The 21,764-nt window shown below is 56.4% G+C and overlaps 7 protein-coding genes across 7 annotated transcripts; 1 reads left to right on the plus strand and 6 right to left on the minus strand.

Annotated features, from left to right (window-relative positions):
- Nucleotides 1–683: 683 nt before the first annotated feature.
- On the minus strand, nucleotides 684–2,381 carry CkaCkLH20_03578 (uncharacterized protein; the record flags this gene model as incomplete). The annotated part of the gene is made up of 1 exon (XM_038886297.1): nucleotides 684–2,381. The coding sequence occupies one exon, from the start codon at nucleotides 2,379–2,381 to the stop codon at nucleotides 684–686; it is 1,698 nt and encodes a 565-aa protein (XP_038748139.1).
- Nucleotides 2,382–9,960: 7,579 nt separating this feature from the next.
- On the minus strand, nucleotides 9,961–11,788 carry CkaCkLH20_03579 (duf500 domain protein; the record flags this gene model as incomplete). Its single annotated transcript, XM_038886298.1, has 2 exons — nucleotides 9,961–11,108; nucleotides 11,167–11,788. The coding sequence occupies 2 exons, from the start codon at nucleotides 11,786–11,788 to the stop codon at nucleotides 9,961–9,963; spliced, it is 1,770 nt and encodes a 589-aa protein (XP_038748140.1).
- Nucleotides 11,789–14,423: 2,635 nt separating this feature from the next.
- On the plus strand, nucleotides 14,424–15,263 carry CkaCkLH20_03580 (citrinin biosynthesis oxidoreductase CtnB; the record flags this gene model as incomplete). Its single annotated transcript, XM_038886299.1, has 1 exon — nucleotides 14,424–15,263. The coding sequence occupies one exon, from the start codon at nucleotides 14,424–14,426 to the stop codon at nucleotides 15,261–15,263; it is 840 nt and encodes a 279-aa protein (XP_038748141.1).
- A 156-nt stretch (nucleotides 15,264–15,419) lies between these two features.
- CkaCkLH20_03581 (NAD dependent epimerase/dehydratase) lies at nucleotides 15,420–16,430 on the minus strand (the record flags this gene model as incomplete). The annotated part of the gene is made up of 1 exon (XM_038886300.1): nucleotides 15,420–16,430. The coding sequence occupies one exon, from the start codon at nucleotides 16,428–16,430 to the stop codon at nucleotides 15,420–15,422; it is 1,011 nt and encodes a 336-aa protein (XP_038748142.1).
- A 485-nt stretch (nucleotides 16,431–16,915) lies between these two features.
- CkaCkLH20_03582 (uncharacterized protein) lies at nucleotides 16,916–18,315 on the minus strand (the record flags this gene model as incomplete). Its single annotated transcript, XM_038886301.1, has 2 exons — nucleotides 16,916–18,063; nucleotides 18,123–18,315. The coding sequence occupies 2 exons, from the start codon at nucleotides 18,313–18,315 to the stop codon at nucleotides 16,916–16,918; spliced, it is 1,341 nt and encodes a 446-aa protein (XP_038748143.1).
- A 550-nt stretch (nucleotides 18,316–18,865) lies between these two features.
- On the minus strand, nucleotides 18,866–19,580 carry CkaCkLH20_03583 (uncharacterized protein; the record flags this gene model as incomplete). Its single annotated transcript, XM_038886302.1, has 4 exons — nucleotides 18,866–19,024; nucleotides 19,090–19,202; nucleotides 19,304–19,400; nucleotides 19,479–19,580. The coding sequence occupies 4 exons, from the start codon at nucleotides 19,578–19,580 to the stop codon at nucleotides 18,866–18,868; spliced, it is 471 nt and encodes a 156-aa protein (XP_038748144.1).
- Nucleotides 19,581–20,473: 893 nt separating this feature from the next.
- On the minus strand, nucleotides 20,474–21,546 carry CkaCkLH20_03584 (uncharacterized protein; the record flags this gene model as incomplete). Its single annotated transcript, XM_038886303.1, has 2 exons — nucleotides 20,474–20,776; nucleotides 20,830–21,546. 2 exons carry the CDS (start codon nucleotides 21,544–21,546, stop codon nucleotides 20,474–20,476), a joined length of 1,020 nt encoding a protein of 339 aa, XP_038748145.1.
- Between the last annotated feature and the right edge of the window lie 218 nt (nucleotides 21,547–21,764).

Raw genomic sequence — 21,764 nt, forward strand, 5'->3', positions numbered from 1 at the left:
GCATGAGCGCCTTCCTGACACCGTAATTCAAACCAGGTGGTTGATTGACCTCCAAAAAAGGACACCCAACGGTCCTTATCATGACTCCAAACGTCCGGCCTTTTCACAGGTCTATGTACCGATTGCAAGTTCCGTCCAAGCAATCCTTCTATGTGCAATGCAATGCCGCGGAAGAAGAAAGGAAAAATGAAAGTGTAGCGGTTGCCAGCATGCTTGGTTGTAAAATAGAAGCCCGAACTCAAACGCCGAAGCTCTGATCCGAGCTGTATGCCGAAGTCGAGATGCGAGTCGAATCGAAAAATTTTGATGGTAGTGGGAATGAGGGTATCGCGGTCAGCGGATTATAATTACGATCCTGTCCAGGGGTGGTTTTCGTATTGGCTGGGATCGGTGTGATATGCTTTTGCCCTGGGCATGACAGCCTTTCTCTCGCCAGATTGCCTTTTTGCTGCCGTCTGAATCGAAACGGGCCCGTGCCATTTCGGCCGAGAGCCAGTTATATGAAAACAGGCCAGGATATCCTGGGGTTGATGGAAAACTGCTTGGATGGGATGCTGAGGTGCTTTATCCGATGGCATTTCGTGATGTCGGAACCGCCCATCCCATCATGTCATGAGGAAAGGGGCCCCGAAGAGCTCCCCGTCCTTTATCGTATCGTCGTGCTCGGTAATCCCGAGGGCGCCTCATGTGGAAGGGATCCAGACGAGCTCGATGACGCCGTCGATCTTGCTCATGGCCTCGCCGTCCTCCTCGACCCAGCGCTCGTCGTCTTTCCTGCGGGTGTAGATCTGAAGGACGGAGCCGTCCTCCTGAACGTGAGCCTCCTGGAGCTCCCACGCGATCTTGCGACCAGTCTTGTGCAGAGATCTGCGCTGGGGGCCGAACATGTAGTCCAAGTTCCAGCCAATGTCATCGGGGGCGGGGGTGAAGGTGCGTTCCATCTGGTCCAGGTTGAAATCGATACCCTGGGGGTAGTGGGCGACGCTAAAACCGTTGGCGATGATGAAGTCGTCCGAGGTGATGAATCGCTGGTAAGAGCAGTCCTCACCGCAGGCGTGAGCGACCTTGGTCGTCTGGAAAGGCTTGGCGAAGTGCCAGCCGCCGCCCTTGTAGTGGTGCAAGCTCAAGGGCTTGATGCCACTCTCGTAGAAGCCAGCCGGGTCGCCGTACAGATCGAGCTGCCACAGCTCCCAGATGTTGGTGAGGCGGACCTCGGTGTTTTCGTAGATGCACTTGCGGAGCAGGATATCGCCCTGGGGACCCCAGCCAGAGTTGGCCTCCTTGACCTTCTGGGGGGTCTTGCAAGACTCGTAGAGCTGGTTAATGGCAGCAGCCAGGGGGACGCTCAAGAACACGCCAGCACCGCCGAAGGCCTGGGATCCGTGGCGGTGAATGGCGTTGACGTCCTCAGAAAGGGTTCCGACGTAGAGAGGGTCGAGGTGGTCGAAAGTAGCGAACTTGTCGATGAGACCGTGCATGCTGGGGAAGTAGGTGTCGTCGTCGCAGGTAACCAACCACTTCTTGCTCTTGCGGTCGGGGTGGTTGTACAGGTAAGGCACCAGAGTCAGGTAGCGAACAGCCATCTCCATGGAAGGATCGGAGTGAGCGACATCGACGTCAATGCCAACACGCTTAAGCCTGTCACTGGCGTCCTTGAGCTCGGCGTCGCTGGCGTCGAGGAGAAGCAGAAGCAGCTTGCCACCGTTGGACTTGCCATTGCTGTCGGTGAGCCAGTGAGACCACTCCTTAATCGGGCTCGTCTTGGGGTCGTTGAAACGCTTGTAGGTGGTAGAAACAGCGAACATAAAGTCGGAAGCGTTCACGGTAGAGGGGTAGGGCGACTGAGGGACGGGGACCTCGAGAGGAGCGTGGCACTCCTCGGGGGCGTACGTCTTGGTGACATCAACAGTCTTGAACTTCTTGGGCAGGAAATCCTGGTCGAGAACGGTGTAGCCCTTGCGCTGGATGTTCTTGCGGTTGAACTTGACGTAGCGCTTGAAGTAGTGGAGCCTGTTGTCGAGGCCATACTTATCCTTGAGCTGCTTGAGGTGGTCGGTGTTGACATCGCAGTTCATGACGTGGGTCGACGAGGGAGCGGGCTCAGCGGGGATCTTGTCGGACAGCGAGGAGGAGCCGTGAGACTTGACGGGGTCCAGGGGCTGCTGGTGGGTGATGGAGGACTTGACTCCGGCACCGGTCTTCATGATGCGGCCGCGGACGTCAATGGCGTCGTTTCTGAGGGTGAGGGCCATGATGACCAGGACGACGACTGCAAAAAGCAGCGTTCTCGTGAGTGGGTTACGCATACTGCAAGCGCGAACCGGACCAGGCAGCTTAGCGCCCATTGTCCGAATGAAGACGTCTAGTTGTTTTTCGTCCAGCTTGACGGTTGGGGGGAGGGCGTCGTCTTGGGGTCGTCGTCGGTTGTCGTCGAGGATGTCCTTCTGTGGTGTTGGATCTCGACGTACAGCGTGGGTTGGAATCGAGATCGGATGAGAGCTCCGCGAACCAAGACCTGTCAAACGGGAAAACGAGGTATCTGAGAAAAACCGAGGCCCAAGGAAAATAAGCTGATACTGGCGATAGTAGCTACTAGCGGCGGTGGTGAGCGAGTGACACGATCATAGGACCGGCAAGTGATCGAGAAAACGGAAATCTCTGCTGCAGGAAAACGAAGACGCAAGCAGAGACTGGCGATCCAGATTCTTGGTGAACTGGAGAGACGAAGAGAAGGGAAAGGAGCAGGAGGGGAAGGGGGGAGGTGCGGGAAGAAGAGGTAGATGAGGTCTGGAAGAATGAAAAGAGGGTCCCCTGGACAGCCAGCGGGTAGGTACAAGAGAGTGCGTAACGGTGCTGAAAAAGAAGGCCAGAACCGTAAGGGGATTACCTCACGTAGACAGTGAGTGAGTGAGCGAGTGTAAGGATGCTGCTATGAGAGACTCCGTACGCAGTAAAGTGACGGACTGGGGACCGGGGGTTTGGCTGGGTTGTTGCTGCTAGGGGGCGTGTGTGATGGACATGTGTGTGTGTGTGGTGGGTGTGTGGAAGAGGAGAGGAGAGGAGAGATGGAGGCGTGGACCAGGGGAAGTGGCAGTGGCAGTGGGAGAGAGAGAGGTGGGAGCGGGAGTGGGCATCCAGAAGCAAGAGGAAAAGACTGGAGAACTGGGACTTGCGAAGTTGGACCAAGTTTGGTGAGAGAGGTGCGAATCGAGCACCACGGCACGGCAGAGGACGAGGACTGGACGACTCGGAGAGCAAGGGGACCAGGGACGGGTGGGATTCTGGTGATTGGGATAATAAAATTGGCAGCAGGGGGTGCCTGTTGTTGAAGAAAGACGTAACTGCCATTTCGATGGAGAGTTGTTCGTCGAATGCCTTTGTTTTCTTGCGGTTAGGGACTTTAGTTGCGGTCATTTTCATATTTCCCCTTGAATACGTACCTCTTTTATCTGTATCTTAGTTAATAACATACTCCTATCTGGCATACTGCGGTAAGGCACCAGACGGGAAGCACGAAATCAATTGGCTGCCAATGCCTTTCCCGCCGCCACGCGCGTCCCGTCAACGTCCATCAATCACCTCAGCCGGCGGCTCTGGAACTGTAACCTGGCCCCTAAACATACGCAGTAAGGTGGTGAACGCCCCCAAGCTCCAAGAGGAGAGTCCTAACTCGAAGGAAGCACGCCTCACAGGAGGAGGCAAGACGGCGCAGGACCAGGACAGGGTGCTTGGTGCGCGGTGCAGGGAGCAGGGGAAGACGGGTGGGAAGAATTGGATAAAACGGGACCTGCAGCTGCGTGTACATATGTACATGCTGTGTATGTATGTACTATTTTGTAGCGTTGCGTCGCGTCTGCAACCGAGTTGGAGGTTGACGAGGCGCCTCAGCCCATTCTTGGGGATAGTCTCCCTAAAGCTCAAACATCGAGAGTTGCTGCTGTTGCTGATGGGTTGTCGTTGACGAGAGAGAAACTCATCCGATATCGACCTGCAGCAGCACGGAACACGCAGAAGCAACGTGCTGTCCTTTGTCTGATGTTGTCTGCAGCAGTTGTTGCTTCTGGTCCGGGCGACATCCACAGGTTGTTGTCCTCGTCATCTCATCCCATCTTTCGCCGTCGCCGAGACGTCTTGCAATCGAGATACAGCGACCACGGATAGCGAAAGAAAAGTTGGTGAGGGCATGGATGAACATGGACATGGACAGGATGTGGAAAGGGGCAGCCAGGTGCCAGGTGCCAGGATGGGAGCTGGGAGGACCAGCCCGCGACCAGGATTGGGCGTCTCTGACTGGCCAGGCCGAGGCGGCGAATGGTGGGACCAGAATTATTCCCGGTGGGGGTCGCAGGTGGGGCCGCTACACCGAACTGGGATTTCACCATCCACAGTTTCCCCGGCCGTCCTGCACAGTTACGCATCTCCCAACTCTCTTACCGCACCGTGACGGGACCGTCGAGCCGATCAGGATTCACTGACAGCACTGGGCGTACTGGGCATGGCATTTCGGCACGCGGATGGCTGGTGTTGACGATATCACGAGAATATCGCGGCTGTCAGATGCGCTCTCGACGTTCTGGCCCTGGACCACGACGTCACTCAGGAATGCACTCCGGTCGCTGCAGTCAATGGTGTGCCATGTCTTGTGAACCCCAAACCGGAACGGGCCAGACACCGTCTCGCATCTCGCATCTCGTCCCAGTGGCTGGCTGTGGCTGCGGGCTGCAGACGCCAGGCATGGAATCTTCAATTCGACGACTCCATCCCGTCATCAGGCTCTGGGCAATTCCGACGTCCTGCCCAGACGGAGACGGCGCCGTGACGACGGATCTTGGATACCGGATTGTAAAATACGGATATATATCATCTGATTATTCAAGACACGCTTGACCGAGCCTCTTGATCCTGATAGCTGGGAACCCGCGCCAAGACCGCGCGTCTTTTTAGTTTTCAGATTTCTAGATTGCTGCAGACGTCCGGCATAAAAAGCAGATTGGTGTGGGTTCCGGGAGATGGCGTTATGTAAGGTGGTCTTTAGCTTCAACACTGACACGGCCACAGTGACACTCACCACTGCAGGTTTCTTATCTTTCATCTGTGTCTTATCAGTCGCCTGCATTGGCGCCGGACGTGAAGAAATGAAGCTGGAAAGACGAAAAAATAAAGAAATAAAAATAAAAATCGTCCGTATCAGAGTTCGCAAATGACGGGTAGCGAGCCCCGCTTTCACTGCAATCTGTGCCCTCCCATTGGCTCACAGACCAACAGATCCAATCACCATCTCGGGGGCTCAGCAAACGTGCTCAAGGAAACACCGGGCTCTCGATTGGAAGGTGCTTGGCAGAGAACTTAGAAGGAACCGATTTCTTACAGAAATTCCACCGCAAAAAAACATGATTCGCTCTCTCTCAGGGGCTTCCCTTCCCCGGGCGTCTCGATAGCCGCCTCTCTTTTGGTCGCTGTACCCTTCCGGTACCTTCGCCTCCCGGCCAAGTTGCCGCCTTTCGCCAAGTACCGCCCTCGTACCCGCCGCCGCCGCTGCTCTCGCAATCACCGCAATCTCTCCTTTCCATGTGCCGAGCGACCCCAATCTTAATTTTTCCATTGCAAACCACTGGACCGCGACGCCAATCTCATCAATTTGTTGCTGCCACTGCCATTCCCCTTCCAGAACCCTTGGCTATCTCTGCCGTGGGCCCTATTTCAATCTCGTCAATTTCGCCGCGACGGGTACCTTCGACATCGGTCCCTGATCTGGCCCGTAAGAAACGCACCAAAACGACATTTCATTGGAGTTGGCACCATCGTGCTGGGTTTCCGTGTTCCTCAATCACGTCCGGATGTCACGGTCAGCACGCGTATCCTGGGATTCTTTCTCCATCTCGAGGCCCAGACGCAAAGACGGCATCGCGGTGTCAGATAACTCTACTCGGTACTCAATCGACGTCCTGTTGATCACCGTCGATGCGTCTTGATCCCGGTCTCTGCACCTCCGTTTTCCGCTGCCGTTCAGCGCGGAAGACCCCAACATCCTCGTCTCGTCGACTTCCGCTTGTACCCAGCTTGTCAACCTCGTGGGTCCCCGTCGCCTCTGCGGCCTGCCGGTTCCCTGTCGACTACGCCTGTCAACCGTCGACCGAACTTCAGACACTCCAGAGATCCTGTTCTGCTGCCCATCAGGACCCGTACAGCTTACCTTCCGGATCCTCGCCGCCCGGCTGGCTGCCCACCGGCCCTGCTCCAGGCACCTTACCTCGAACTCGGTGCCCTGGACTCGCCGTTGGGTCATGACTCTCTTACCCAGTCCGCGTCGCCATCGTCAACTTCGAGCTGAGCTGAGCTGAACTCTTTACGGCCAACTACCACTGAGGTACACCACAAAAGACACTTGCCACAGAGGACCTCGTACCCGCTGTACGCAAACACAGCCTGCTCAGTGCCACCGTCTTGCCGGCCTACCACCCGTCTACTCCTCCGAATGAAACCCTCGAGAACCCCAAATGCTGCACGCATCCACGCCGTTGGCATGCACCAGACTCAGAAACGTTGCTATTTTTCGCAGCACAAAAACTGGGCCGAGTTACGCGTCGTCATCATCCGGACCAGACGATCAGATCCAGTGTCTGCCAGCGCCTCCACCGCGGTGGCCAATGTCGACTGCGAACGCCAACCACCACACCACACTGACGGAACCTGTTCCTGCGCCGTTACCGTTCAGAACTTCAGACGTCCACACGACAGACGGACGGGACTTTCCAACGGCTCACGGCTCACGGAATACGTACCGAGTCTTTTTTTTTTCCGGAATGTCATCGTTGGAAAGCTCCAGCAAAAGCTTCAAGGAGGCTCTGATCTTCAACTGTGCCTCTACGCTAACCTCCTCAACCCCTCACTCACCGACCCAACCTCCAGCGTTGACGGAGCATTTCCAACTGCTAAAAGCGCCCTTGCGGCCAACCAAATGCCCTGCGGCTCGAGATCGACGCCGATAAAGACAGAAAGAGGTGTTGACTGCCGCTCACCTCTGGCCCGTTGGTTGCTGGCGGTCCTCTGCCCGCTGTTCTGCCCTTCAACGGACCCCAAAAGGGGAGAAAAGTCGCTGGGAATGGGAGCAAGGTCCACAATCATTGGACCAAGTTGACCCTGAACCTCTGGACATCCCATCCCAGACCGCCCCAACCCAACCGACTGACTGCACTTCCGAATCAGGGATTGTGCCGGCTCCGTTTGATTCTTGTCCCTTTTGACGAAACATGACGCGGATCCTGCTGCGAACCGCGGCCGATCAGCATTTCTCTAACAACAGTCACTCTGACACGCCGCCTTTTTGTTCATGGTGAAGCTCAATCGCCCAGCCATCCATCGCTGCCACCCTACCCAAAACAGCGGCGGGTGCTTGGAGCGGCTGCTGGCCAGGCCACCACAGACTTTCGGCTCGGTACCGTGAGCCGCCTAGCAGGCCTGTAAACCTTCCTCATTCCAACGCCTGCCCCGAGAGACGGGAAGGAGGCTCAGGATCACGGAAAGTCAATTTTGTCCAGCTCTTCCCGGCCAGTCGTTCCAAACATCTGCAAACATCTGGGCTTGGCTCTGAGCTTGATCACCCAAAGGAATGGTATATGAGATGACCGACGACGGTTGGCACCGACACTCCGGTCGCCGCGTGCGAATCGTGCAACCGACGCTCGACAAAAAGCTCAAACCCCAGAACAAAGGACAGAAAAACGGGCGGCATCAATGGGCCTGGCGATCGGCCTGCTCATCTGCCCACCCAAACCACTACCGGAGACCATTTTAATGGACCTGCCCCGATTTGACGAATCAGTCCTAGTTGTTCGGTCCTCCAGCTTCAGTTCAAGTGACCTTTTCCTTGGCGTGGGGATGTCAGATGAAGAAGGGGTTGTGGGCAACTGGAGGTTGGAGAGGCGAAAAGGGGGGCCTTGAGCCGCCGGTGAAAGGCCGAAGCCAGCAACGCAGCACTGCGCGAGACGGGGGTGACATTGCTGTCAAGACTCCAAAGGCCCAACTCGGCCAATGCTGGATATCCTGGGCGTCTCATCACCGTGGAGTCGATGACGTCCTCAACACAACCCTGCTCGTCGTCGACTTTGACCACCTCCACCAACATCACGGGCAGACTGGAATTCACTCAGCCTGACTGGGCACTCAGATCAAGGAATCATGTCCACCGCTTCCGTGTTCCGAACTTGCGGCCCAGGCGAGACGGGCAAAGTCTAGACAATCGTCACAAATGCGACGTCCCGTCTTTCTGGCACCGGGAGGAATGCGAAAGTGACCTCCAGCATTCCAACGTCGGCGGGGAATACGAGATAGTCTACAGAGCTAAGCTCATGGAATCACGCAAGCCCAGGCGGAAGAAGGACACGAACCAGCCTTGCGACACAGTCTGGTAATTCTTTTTTTAGGACCAAGACACGCCCAGTCGACGAACGTCGTCCGAATTCGTCGAACCGTACGTACCAGCCGTACAGCCGGACCTGTGGATCAGCACAGGTCCGTTTCAAGCACCTGATGATCTACTTCGCCCTACATGATGCTTCCCTACGGCCGCTTCAACCAACAACAGATGGTGGCTCCGGATTAATTGGTATGGAATTATTGTGCTCTCAACCTCTGACAGCGCGGGAGCAGACGGCAGCCGGCCGGCACTTGGACCCAGTCGTGGTCCTTTGAGCGCCGTACCGCACCGGGACCCTGATCCCGCACTGCCAGAAGAGGCTAGGGGCGGATATCACGATCTGCCGTCTTCCCTCCGCTCATCTCGTCGGTCCGATCACTAGCCGGGCGCCGTAGCATCTGAACCCGCTCTCCAAGGAGAACACCAGCGACAGGCGGCTTGGTCAGTCGTGCAAGCATCGCGAGTATCACGACCTGTGAGATGACGAACCCTCTCGGTCGCCAATCACACCGTGTCCTCCTGAAAGCCGGATCTGGTTTTGCTCACGGCACTTGGCGTGCCCTGCATGATCTTGTGCCCAGGCGCCCGCCTGGGGGGAAGGTCGTGAATCGGGGGACCAGTGAGATTCGACCGTTGCTTCTTTTCTGGGATCGAATTGCTTTTTCCCAACCCCAATCAACGATGCGCTCCTGCGTCGACTTGGCGGTGGTTGAAACATGGCAGTCGATCAGCTGGTTAGCGTGTGAACCACGCACACCAAGCCGCCGCACCAACCAGACCGGCGCTCGCTCAATATCTGTGAAGCATTTCTGGAACGTTGGCGCAGCATGCAGAGAAAAGCCACGAAATTCCTGCGAGCCCCGGGTGAATTCAAGAACCAGTCACGTCCTGTGCCTCCCGCGGATCATTATTGTCGATAGTTAACGCACCGCGGATCGTCGAACTCGAAAAGCCACATCGTCGTCCCCGCCGAATCACGCATGACATCCTTTTCTTCTCGAGACTGATTGCTGCCGAATGGAGTTGTAATACACATCACAGTCGACGGCAAACGCAAACGTCGATGCTTCGATGTTGTCGCTCCTCGTGCTTCCCCAGCGCCTGCAGCGGCCCTCCCCGTCGCCGCATCTTGCACCTCGTGCCACCCCTCCCATCCGGGCTGTCGTGTGTCGTGTCGCCGTGGCAAATCGGAGGACGGCTGGCCGACATGTCAGGCCGCCGCGAGGCGTGATGTCTCGGCTAGGTGCATGCTTCCGTAGCACACTCACTCGGACGGCGCCGGTGCAGCGCGCCCAATCCGGCCGGCCAGGAATCGTGTGGATGACACGCCGCACGGCATGAGACGCACGGCATGAGAAGGGCAGTTTTAACCGGCACTACTGACATGTTCACAGAGGTCCACGAGTTCGGGGAATACTGAGTTTCGACAAAAATAAATTACATCATAGGCTATCTGAAGCTCTCTAACTGCAGCAAGTCATAGAGAGGGGATATCTCGTTTCGCAACCGTTAATACGTAAACCAAGTCATGACACACGCACTATCTACTGGTACTGCTGTCCCTTGTGGTCGCCCACGCCAGGTCGCGGCACGCCGTCGTCGACGTATCCCGGGAGCTGCTCGTCGCCCAGTGCTCCCGAGGCGGTTGGGCCGCCTTGGGGGGGATGCGATCCCAGTGGTCCTCCGGCGTGGGAGGCGTACTGAGGTTGTTGGCCGTAGCCAGGGGGAGCACCCTCGGCGTGGCCTCCGTACTGGGCCTGGTGAGGGGGAGCACCGTAGCCGGGAGGTGCCTGTCCGGTAGCGGCGCCGGTGGCGGGACCGGTGGCCGGGATGGGAGCCGGGGGAGGCAAGTTGGCATCCGGAAGCGCCTGCTGCGCCTCGGCCGTCCGGAGAGCCTCGTACAGAGCATGGGCACCACCGGGCCACATGCCGGCGGGACCCTGGGGAGGGACCTGGCCTCTGACGATCTGGTCGACCGAGACCTTCTGGCCGTAGAAGGCGGCGTTGGCATCCTTGCGCTCCGTGACGACGGTACCGTCGACCTGGACACCAGCGTAGAAACCGCGCGACTTGACGTAGGAGAAGACGGGCTTGAGAGATGAGCTGCTGCTTCTGCGCTTGGCCTGCTTGTCGTCGGGCTTCAGCTTGCCGTCGTCGGCAGGCTTGACATCGGCGGCGGCGGCGGCCTGGTCGGCAGTCTTCTTCTCCTCCTGCTTCTTGCCGCCGAAGCTGGCGCCCATGTCCATGACACCACCGGCGCCGTAGGGGCCGGCGACGACGGCGACATCGGGACCCAAGCTGACGCGGGTGCTCATGAAGGCGCTCAGGGCCTCGCGGCTGTTGATGACGCAGACGCAATCGTAGATGTCGACGCCGATCATGAAGCCGGCGCCGACGGCGTGGACTTGGATGCCCGAGGGAGGGCTCCAGGAGCCGTCGGGGAGGCGGGCGATCAGTACGCCGGAGCCGGTGGCGCCGGAGAACTGGAAGCCGGCTCTGAAGGTGGTGAAGATGGCCAGACCGACGGCCTTGTTGATGACCTTGCTAGGGATCTTGACGATGGCCTTCTGGTCCTTCTTCGCCTTGTCCTTGCTCGGGGTGACGGGGCGCGAGCCGTCGCCTTCCGTCTTTCCGGGCTCGAGCTTCTCGGAGGGCTGGGGCTGGGGCGCGACGTCGGAGGCGATTCCTTCCTCTGTGATGATCATGTCAGCTGAGATCGAAAATGTGAGAGATGCTTCGTCGAGACTTACTGCAGAAGCTCTGGAGAATCTTGGCCGCCTTCTCGCACTCCTTGTCCATAGTGGTGGGCAGGAAGCTCTGGGAGCCCATCTTGTTGGCGAGGGCGTTGATGGGCACGGCGGCCCTCATGCCGATTTGGGTCAGGCGCTCGCCCCATCCGCCGTGCTTCTTCTGGGGCTTGGTGGTGTCCGCGGTGGACGCGAAGGCGGCGGCGGCCTGGCCCGCGGCGGGGTCGGCCTGGGTGGCGCCGGCGGTCGGGTAGTGGTGACCGGCGCCGTACTGGGCGGGGTTGTAGTCGGGGAGGGAGGTATCGTTGGGGTGCTGGCCCTGGGGCGGCGGAGCAAAGTGCTGCTGCTGCTGCTGCTGCTGTCCCTGGGGAGGAGCGGCATATTGCGGCTGCTGAGCCTGGGGAGCATGCGAATACTGAGGCTGGCCGGCGGGAGGCGGGCCCGGGGGCGGCGGAGGGAAGTACTGGCCCTGCTGGCCGGGCAGCTCGCTGGTTCCGGAGGGCTTCGCGTCGAGGCCGGGCTGTTGCTGGTGGTGCTGGTCGGTCGGGGGAGGAGGGTAGATCTGCTGCTCACCACCCGTGGGGATGGGCGGCTTCTCGGAGGAGTTGGGACCTGACCACGACATGATTCAGGTGTTTTTGATGGTTGATGCGGACGGGGGGGTATCAAATGAAGCACGAGCAAACGAGAAATTGATGCGAGAGAGTGGTTCTGGGGGTATCGTCTGATGGAGAAGAGGAAGGAAGCTTGTGATGAGGAGGAAGTGGGCTGATGTAAGGTGGGAAGGGGAAAGAGCTGTCGTGGACGTGTTCTCTTTTGTATGTTTCGGGGATTCTGAGATGGACCCTGTTTTTGCTTCGGAGTCGCCAGATGAGTCTGGGGTTTGTTGAGGGTTTGGGCTGTGGCGCAGATTGTGCGTCGACGTGGATATCGTGGACGCGTGGGTGAGGCTTAGATGTAGAATTCTAGAGAGGCCTCTCTCTCTTGTTTGTTTGCTAAAGAAACACATTCAGTCTATCTTACGTAGCTACTGCGTCGTGGAGCTGCAGCTGCCAGCTCACCAGTGGCACAAGAGAGGAGGGGAAAGCTGGAGGGGCACCGGGTAAACGTCATGTTGTGGCTGATGACATGTAGTGGGGCAGGTGGGGGCGGTTAGTGTGTGGCTGAGCACACTCACTTTATTGCTGAGCCAAATCGGTCCTCTTGGTGAAGATGTTGACTCGCTGAAGATCACCCGCGGCTTCCGGATGCTATGAGAGCGGTCTCGCAATCGCTTTCTTGGTCGTGGTATCGACGCGTTTTGCTGTCGATTACCTACCTCACGGATACAGCTCATGTGGGCAAGCATGCCCGCACACAGCCAGCGTCATTTCGGCGACGCCTGGGCCGGCGGGCGAGTCACGTTTTTTGGTCCCGGCCATGTCCGTTTCGTTTATTCGTACGTGGGGTTTGTATATTACCCCGCGGGTTGGTTGAATGAATCTTTGGCCGTTGCTCGCAAGAATTGCATTCATATTCATCCAGCCGCCATCCGTACGGATTCTGGAGAGAGATAAACCCGGCTTCCGATGCCGATCCGAGTGGGAGTGTTCGCATGTTCTCTACAAAACCAGACACTTTTATCCCGCCGGTTTCCCGCTGGTTTGTTCAGATGACGGGAACGCAGCTCTCTTTTGTGTTTTTCAATTTCGATCAATCAGTCAGTCGACGGCAGAGACAGACGCGCTAATAGCGGGGAAGACTCTGGTCTCGGATCGGACGTCGCCAATGACCACCAGGAAAAAAAAGAGGGTTGATGACCGGACGTCTCCTAACGGTCCGGCGCCCTAGAGATCTAGATGGGCAAGCCCGGACTTGTTTGAATTGGATTGGATCTACTGGTGTATGGTAAGTAGGACGGATGGTTATGAAGAAGGCAGTCGGCGATTGAGTCGGCGCAAAGGAGAAACAAAACATTCCATCCTTTTCCGTGGAACGTTCTTTCTCTGGGACGACCGTTTCGAAAAAGCTTCCCGAGTCAATCACTCAACTTTCATCTCAATTCGGGGCGTTGTTTGTGTTTCCGGGTAGGTAAGGTATCTGAAGTTCGGCGCTGCAGCAGCCCAGCTCGACCGTCCCGCCGGGTCGGACAATCGTGCTTCGGGCAGTTTCTTTGGATTTGACTCGTTTCGGCGCGACGAACGCCGACTTTTCTTTCTTCAGTCCTTCTAGTACTCCCGAAAACACCTGAACGAGTGTTCCGAAAAAGGGGAGCGGGGAGGTTTCGTTTCGTTTCTCGCCTTCCTTGGTAATCACGACATTGACAGCGCCGTACGTGCTGTCAGCTCGGTCATCCCATCTTTCGAAAATAGCGCGCTGCCCAAGAATCGATCCGGAATCCCGTCCCCCAAGGTCCGTCCGCCACCGCCGACAACGATACGATACGATACGATACCCATCCTCCATTCTCACACCGAATATCCCACTTTCCCCCGAGCGCTGGAGCGCGGCCCTGCGTACACTTGCTCTTGCCTAAACGGCCAAGCGGCCTCTTCTTCTTTTAGTTACTCTTCTTCAACTGGCGCCGACACGGCGACTATGTTTGGAAACGGTCAAGCTTGACTGATCTTTCCATCTCACTCCGCCGCGGGATCTGCTGTTACTATCGATTTCATTAGCGACCCAAGGTCAGCCAGGCTGTTAGAAAAAAAAAGTCGCCGTCGCCGAATGCCCAATTCCATCATCCACCTCTTCGGAGCTCCGGCCGGTGGAAGGGGGCCACGGACAAAGGGGAACGGTGGTGGTGGTGGTGCAAATCCCATCCATCGCCCCCACAATTCGGGCGTTTGTCACTGCGCACTGCGCAGGCCCTTGCTTTTCCGTTGGTGTTTTCCCACTTTTGCTCGACTTGTTGAGGCGGACGTGGACGAGCGAGCGCATTGCGCAAAAGAGTGGCCGACTACCTACTAGGGGGCCCTTTTTATGGAAAGCAGTGATCAACGTGAGCGAAGAACCTCCGGATCGTCCTCTCTTTTTACATACAGGTCGTCCGTCCTCTCGCGTCTTTCTCGGTCCTTTCTTCTCCTTCTCTCTCTCTCCTCTGTCTCTTTCTTCCTCAACGTTACCCGACGAGGCACCCTCGGTCCGAGAGAATCTAGAACTCAGTCTTCACCTGCATTAACCTACCCGGACTGCATCCGCCTGGTCTACTTACAACAACACCACACATACATACTCACATCACCAAATACATCCACATAAAACAAAACACCAAGAAAGAAATGCCAAGCGCGACAACACCCTCGCCGCCCCCGGGCGGCCCGGACACGACCCTCCACCTCCCGCGCATCCTCTGCCTCCACGGCGGCGGCGTCAACGCCGCCGTCTTCCGGGTGCAGTGCCGCGCCCTCATCGCCCGCCTCAAGCACCACTTCCGCCTCGTCTTCGTCGACGGGCCCTTCGTCTGCGCCCCGCACGAGTCCATCGTCTCCGTCTACGGCGACTACGGGCCCTTCCGCCGCTGGCTCCGCTGGCTGCCCGAGCACCAGCCCGTCGTCGACGCCGAGACCGCCTCCGCCGAGATCCACTTCCAGCTGCGCATGGCCATGGACGACGACGACGCCCTCGGCGCCACCGGCGACTGGGTCGGCCTGCTGGGCTTCAGCCAGGGCGCCAAGATCAGCGCGAGCCTCATGTACACGCAGCAGATGCTGCGGCGCAAGTATGGCCGGCGCATCGCGAGCGCGGGCGGCAGCGCGGACTGGAAGTTCGGCGTGCTGCTGGCCGGCCGCGCGCCGCTGATTGTCCTGGATGACAGGATAGACGCGCCGCAGGGCGTCGGGGACGCGGCGGAGGCGAGCGTGGTCTTTGACGACTGGCCGAACGGCAGCGGGACGGAGCACCTCCTGCGCCTGCCGACGATCCACGTCCACGGGACCAAGGACCCGGGGCTGGAGCAGCACCGGAGGCTGCTGAAGGAGTACTGCGAGCCCGGGACGACGAGGCTGGTCGAGTGGGAGGGGAACCACCGCGTCGTCATCAAGACGGTCGACGTCGACGCCGTGGCGAGGCAGATCCTGGAGCTCGGGGCGCAGTTGGGGCTCGTCGAGAACATTGCATAGCATTTTCCCGGTGTTTGTTTTGTTGTATTACTAAAGGGTTTCACGAGCTTCTTCTTCTTCTTTTTATGTGGATATCTTGGGGGCTTGCATAGATCGTTTCACCAAATACCAAATCCGTTGATGCTTTTTCCCATTTTACAAAGGCGACTTCGCGATTCATGTCGTGTACACCCCCGTCGGGACGGCGTGATACCCCTTCTTCCCAACAACGTGCGTCAACTCGCTCCTCCAGTCCTCGCCGCGCGCCAACCTCTCGACGACCCTCTCGAACGTCCACTCCGGCCTCCACCCGAGCTCCCTTACCGCCTTGGAGGAATCGTACACCCGGTCCACGCGCCCCGGAAACCTCCACCCGAGCTCCTCAAACACCGCCGCGGCCCCGGGCACCCGCTCGCGGTACACCTCCCCCGCGTCCGCGTCCAGCCGTGCCAGGGTCTCCGTATCGTGTGTGAACGGCGGGGGCGCGGAGATGACGTACTTCCCGAACCCGATCTCCGGCGCGCGGTCCACGGCGCAGCGCACGGCGGAGACGACGTCGGCGACGTCCACGCGGCGGTGCGCGAGCTCGCAGACCTTGAGGTTCGCGTCGGCCATGGCCGCCCTCCGGCGCTCGTCGTCGTCTTGCTCCGGGAAGAAGCGGGACGTGCGGAGGACGAGAACGGGGAGTGCGGTCCTCGCGTGGACGAGCCGGCAGAGGTCCTCGGCGGCGCACTTGGTGACGCCGTAGATGTTTTTCGGGAGCGGGGCGACGTGCTCGTCGATCCAGGCGGCGGGGGATCCGGGGGCCGGGGCGAGGGCGGCGCCGAAGGCGGAGGTCGTGGAGATGAAGATGAAGGACTTGAGGGGCGGGGAGCGGGCGGCGGCGGCTTCGAGGAGGGCGAGGGTGCCGGAGATGTTTGTGTCGACGAAGGCTTGGGGAGGGTGGGAGTCGACGTGGGGTTTGTGGAGGGTCGCGGCGTGGATGATGTGGGAGATTGACGGGTTCGCGGCGAGGAGGGAGGAGATTGCGGTGCGGTCTGTGACGGAGGCTACGTGGTGCGTTGTTGGGGAGGGGAGGATGTCGATGCCGAGGGGGTGGTGGCCGTGGGAGGGGAGGGCGTGGAGGAGGGCGGCGCCGAGGTGGCCTGAGGAGCCTGTTACGAGGACCGTGTAGGGTTTTGAGGACATTTTGACGGGTTGGATGGGAGTTGTGAGTTGTGATGAGGTGTAGGTTGTCGGGTTTGGGAAGGGAGGTGGATGTTATAGGTTGGCGATGGTTAGTCATGGTGTTGAGGCGGCGTGACTCATTGGTTGTTGCGACGCCAAGCGAGAAGGGCGCGACTGGTTCTTGTGATGCAGTGCGTGAACGGTTGTATGTTTACTTCTAGAACATGAATTCTGAATGAATCTCCAGGTTGTGTGCGCTCAAACTAGATAGGATCACGGCAATTTATTATGCAACGACGTCTCAAAACCTTAGCAACTCATTCACTTTTAACCAGCAACTATTACTACCACTCTTACAGGTCTTGATTTAACTGAGTCTGAGGTCAAATCATTCCATTTCCGACAGACCTTAGCCAATACAAGTTTCCTCCAACTCCGTGCTCCATTTCTTTTTCACCAAATCGACGCCATGTTCGAATATTGTCCTGCGTAGTTGACGTGTCAACCTAGGCATTATCTCTTCGGCCATCGTTGGAGACATCAGGAATGATCTCATCCAAACCCAGCTTCGTTACAAGTTCAGCCAAAGACGGCTGCTGCTCGAGGTACTCCCGGGAAAGGTTTCTCGTCTTCCAGAGCCAGGCGGAGGCTTGTTTGGCATTCTCAATCACCCTGCCATCGCCATCGAAGCTGCCCCAGGCCGACATAATGCAATAGCCAACGTCTTCTAGAGAAAGGGGCGTCTTCTTATAGCATCCGGTTGTCGTCCATAACTTCGTGATGCCAGTCGCCCTCTCCAAGCTCGAGTTCTGGGTATCCTTGCAGATTTGAGCAGTCCGCTTCTTGACATGATCGATCAACTTCTTCCTCCACCCCTCCTCTCTCTGCTGTGACTGTCTATGCGCATAAAGCCGCTCATGCAGCACCAGTCGTTGCTTACACTTGTCCGCCGCGTCCATCGAGTCCACATGCCAAGTTTTGAAGTGCTCCAGCAGTGTAGGCTTCCGGCCCTTCAAGAGCTCGGTGCTGTAGTCCAATAGGCAGCGCCAGGGTACGTCGTATGTCTCAATCTCCCGGAGAGGAGAACAGGTTGCTGGCTTTTTGATGACGGTAAGGAAGGTGCTGCCGTTGTGCTCCGTCCATATGATGCGTAACCTTTCATCCAAGTACTCCGCAACACTCTCCGTGTGTTCTTCGCTCTTGAACAAGCGTAGTTGCTCCTCTTTGCTGATGTGGGCGGGTATGCCTACTTCAAATGGGTATTCTTTGGGGTCGCGATGCATCTTGGAAAGACCCATGTCTTTCCATAAACTTATCCGCTCACATCTCTCGGCTATACTGATCTTTTCAATTCCAGTAGGAGGAGTCGGTGCCCCCTGAGAAGCAGCCACCGGCCGGGATCGTCTAATATCAGCATCTAGTAAGTCCCTAGTGCAGTTTCCATCACAGTTTCTGCACGGGCAAGGTCGTGATCCGTGATCGATCTCTTGCTGAACCGGTCCATCCAAGAGATGAAGGCGAGCAATGTTCTTGTGCTCGAAAAACTCAGAGTCGTACTTTTGAAGCCAGTAAGCATAGCCGTAGTCCAAATTCTTTCTGTCGAAATCTGGAAATATTAAACCACGGCTATACAAACCCCGATAGCAATCGTCAGCTGGCTGCAATTAGCAATTTGATACCGTAGAGTAATTAGGACAGTATGACCAAACTTACCCAAATCCAGGTACATCTCACGCAACACCCAGTATTGGGACTGTTCCATGCCAATCATAAGGATCTCGTCTTCTCTTGCACGTTCATAATAGTGAGGTAGCAGGCGTTCCGCGTTTTGACGGAAAGCATCCCGCCCCTCGTCCGTGATATCGCTGCCCATGACAAGCGTCAAGAGGTGTTCGCAATCAGTCATATGATATCCCTCTCTGAAATGACGGAGCCAAGGGACCCAGTCCACGGCTCTCTTAAACTCGTTCGTCTGATGATTGTGGTTGTGGAAGCTCTCGCTCCGCGTCGCGGTTCTCGCAGAGAGGCTTCCGCCAGCACTGCTCTCCATTCTCATCGATTTTCTCGGACCATCCGTATTTGATACGAACGTATCCGAGGCCGGTCTCTTGCGTCTTGGTTCCATTTTGGTTCATTGACTTGTGTTGGGTGAAATTGTTTCTGCAAACAAAAAAATATCAACAAGAAGATGGGAAGGAGCAGAAGGTGCGTTGCGGCGAGTTGGACGGTACGGTACGTACCTGGCAGTTCCGTCCATATTAGGTTAGTGATGACCGTTTACAGTGGGTCAACATGAAAAGGAAAGAGCCCGACTGGACGATGGCCTGCAGCTTGAAGAACGACTGTCATGAGCGTAGGTTGGCAAAAGATATTTCAACAGATTGAATCTCTAGTCTCTAAGTTGGGTAAAGCAATTTTTAGGAAAAAACATCTTAACCCTGAATTCCTAGAACTAATTATTCCTGATTGCCCTCAGCAGCAGCTTCGAAGGCGACTTCGTAAATCATGAAGACGCTACCAGCAGGGTCCAGATACTTGGCGAACCATCCATCGCCACGAGCATCAGTCTTGCCCAAGACTTGCTTTCCGCCCAATGAAATGATCTTCTCGTGAGCCTTTGCGACATCAGCTGCGGTTTCTTTTCATTTAAATCAAAAGGGCATTATGTGGTTGAACTGACCGCCTCAATGAAATCGACCATGAACGAAACCACCATGCCAATGGACTCGGCAGCACCGTTGTTGGTCCTGGTCAGGGTGTGATCGTTCACCTTGACGATGGCTCCCTCGATATCTTGGGTGGGACAGGTCAGCGAAAGTATTTGGGCTGCGAATATTATGTAGATGTCGGGCGAGGGAGTTGCGAAACACTTCTCAGAGGCGGACGCAACGTACATACGGGCTCCTCAATTTTGAAGAGCGCAATGAAGTCGTCTTGGTGACGAGGAGACTTTGGGAACTGCCAGGACGGGAAAACCGCTTGGTAGAAGGCCTAGTGAGCAACTGAGTCAGCCGCCAAGCTTTTGCTTGGACATTTTCTCAATTGTTGATGAGAAGCATTTTAGCATACACGAAGTGCCTGGACATCAGCGGCTGGAATCTCAATCCAGTTGACACCTCCGTGAGGTGGTCGGACAGAGAAGGGCTTTGCGATGTTGGTGTACTTGAACATGGTGAAGGGTTAATAGTACCGTAGTGAAGTAGAATAAGGCAATGTCTGAAGATGAGTGTACTTTTTGAGAGCGCAAGGGAGCAAGGAGGCGAGATAGAAGTTGTATTTATGTTACCTTCCATGAGTCTGCCAGTCCACAGGGACGGCAGACTCGGGCTCCGTCGAATGGGTTTGACCTATCGAGACGTCACCTCCAAAAAGCCCATTCACGCTCAAGACATACTCAAGAGACTCGGGAAAGGGTTCCGAGATTCTGAACTCACTTCGGTGAGTGAGTCACTTCTGCGAAAAGTAAGGCAGAGCAAGCCAAATAGACCTGGGATGCTCTTTGAGTTCTCGTGTCGAGGTGTTCGTCGCAAAACAAGAATATCACAAGCCTACGTCCTCACGCAACCCCCGATATTAGTGCAGTTCCTGCGGGGCCTCGTCATTTGGGACGGTCCGCATGTATTATGCTATGATGGTGATCTCTAGATTGTGTACAGTTGTGCACATCAATCGTCCAAAGTGTTTAGCGTCGGAAAAGCTCCCCGATGCTCATTCTTGTATTAAAATAATTCCAAAAGCTTGTTGAGGGTTATCCTCGCTTTGACGCCAGTGTCTTAAGAACGTTTAACTTGTCACGCCTAAATATGTATGGCGGCGTCGAGACGAGAATGCTATTGCATATGTTGTTCGTTGGAATTGGCCAACCTTGTCCTGAAAACTTAGCTATTGGGTCAGCTGCTTTGCTACTGAAGACCACCTACTTCGCAGCTGAAGGGTGGTCAAGGTAGTCGTAGCGGGAAAAGTTTATATAATCCTGCTGAAATTGAGAAGAGTATAAGGTGGATGTGATTGCTCGCGTGTCTATGAACTGGTCCTGCGTGTTACCCTCCTTTCCCTCTCGAGTGTCAGATCTGCGACTCCCAAGTCAGCTTCCGAAGAAGCGCGTGGATGGCATAGACATTATCCCTGCTGAGCTCCAGATTACTCTGAGTCCTGACCCGTTCTTCAATGTCAAACTCCCTCTTATCCCAAATCTCCCAAGTCAGGAAGCTGTGAGGCAGAAACCCGGCGTGCTCGAAATCGATGATGATGACCCGGCTGGACGGATCATCCGGATTCTCCAAGAGGAAGTTGTCGAGGTTGAGGTCGCAATAGCAGAGTTTGAGACCTTCCTGTGTGAGTTTGGCTGGCGCGATGTCTGGCCACTTCTACTCGTTGCATAGTTAGTCAATACCCAGCTGGCACAGAGGGTCGATAATACCTTTGTGATCTTCTCATTGATGAAATCTTCGAGGTCCTTCAAGTTGGCGAACTCCCTTGGCGCGTACGAGTCGTCTTTCCCGAATGCCCAGTGCATGATCAGGCCGCCGCCGACCGGTCCAGGTGTTACGTCGGCCGGAGGGGGAAAAGAAAGAAAAAAGGAAATCGAGTCTGCGACTAAATCTTTGAAGACCGTGATGTTGTCTTGAAGAGACTTCTGAGCTGGTGTAGGCATTGACTCAAGAGTGTCTGTGGGATCTGCGTCCTCTGACTGCGTTTGCCCGCCATTTGTTTGGCCATTTGGCTCCGCGTATTCAAATTCCAGATCTTGCAGAATCTGGCTGATGGCTGTCCCAGTGACGTACTCCATAACAATGATACCGTACGATAGCCGGCAGCTCTCCTTAATCAAGTACAGCGTCACGTCGAGTTCCGTCTCGAAATAGTCGAACACCTTGGGGACGTAGAACCTCTGCCTTGCTTCGTCACCCATCTTGAGCAGCTCGTCGTGCACGTAGTATTGAGTGTTGGCCTCGCATCTCAGGCCCTCTGGAGTGTTTCCGTACTTGACCCAGACGTAGACGTCGTCCGGCAAGTCTTTCGGCGAGAAGCGGAAACCCCGGATGTTGTGGTAGTAGGGTCTCTTTGCGCATTCGGCTATATTATGTAAAGCTGCTGAGACGACTTCGTCGTGGTTCGGTCTCCAGTTGGGATCCATGACTGCTGGGAGGGACTGGAAGACGGAGAAAACGTGTGAGACGAGAACACCAAATCAATTGTCTGGTCCTAGATATTGAGAAAAGAGCACCCTCGTTTGCAACTACAAAAGGTTTTGAGATCAAGCTCATGAGTCACTCGGCGATGTCGAGCGGACTGGCAACGGTCATGTTGGTGCGGTCGTCTCGGGGCCACCCAACCAACAGCGGGCGGCGCTTT

The sequence above is a fragment of the Colletotrichum karsti genome (assembly GCF_011947395.1).
Source record: "Colletotrichum karsti strain CkLH20 chromosome Unknown Scaffold9, whole genome shotgun sequence".
NCBI classification, from domain to species: domain Eukaryota; kingdom Fungi; phylum Ascomycota; class Sordariomycetes; order Glomerellales; family Glomerellaceae; genus Colletotrichum; species Colletotrichum karsti.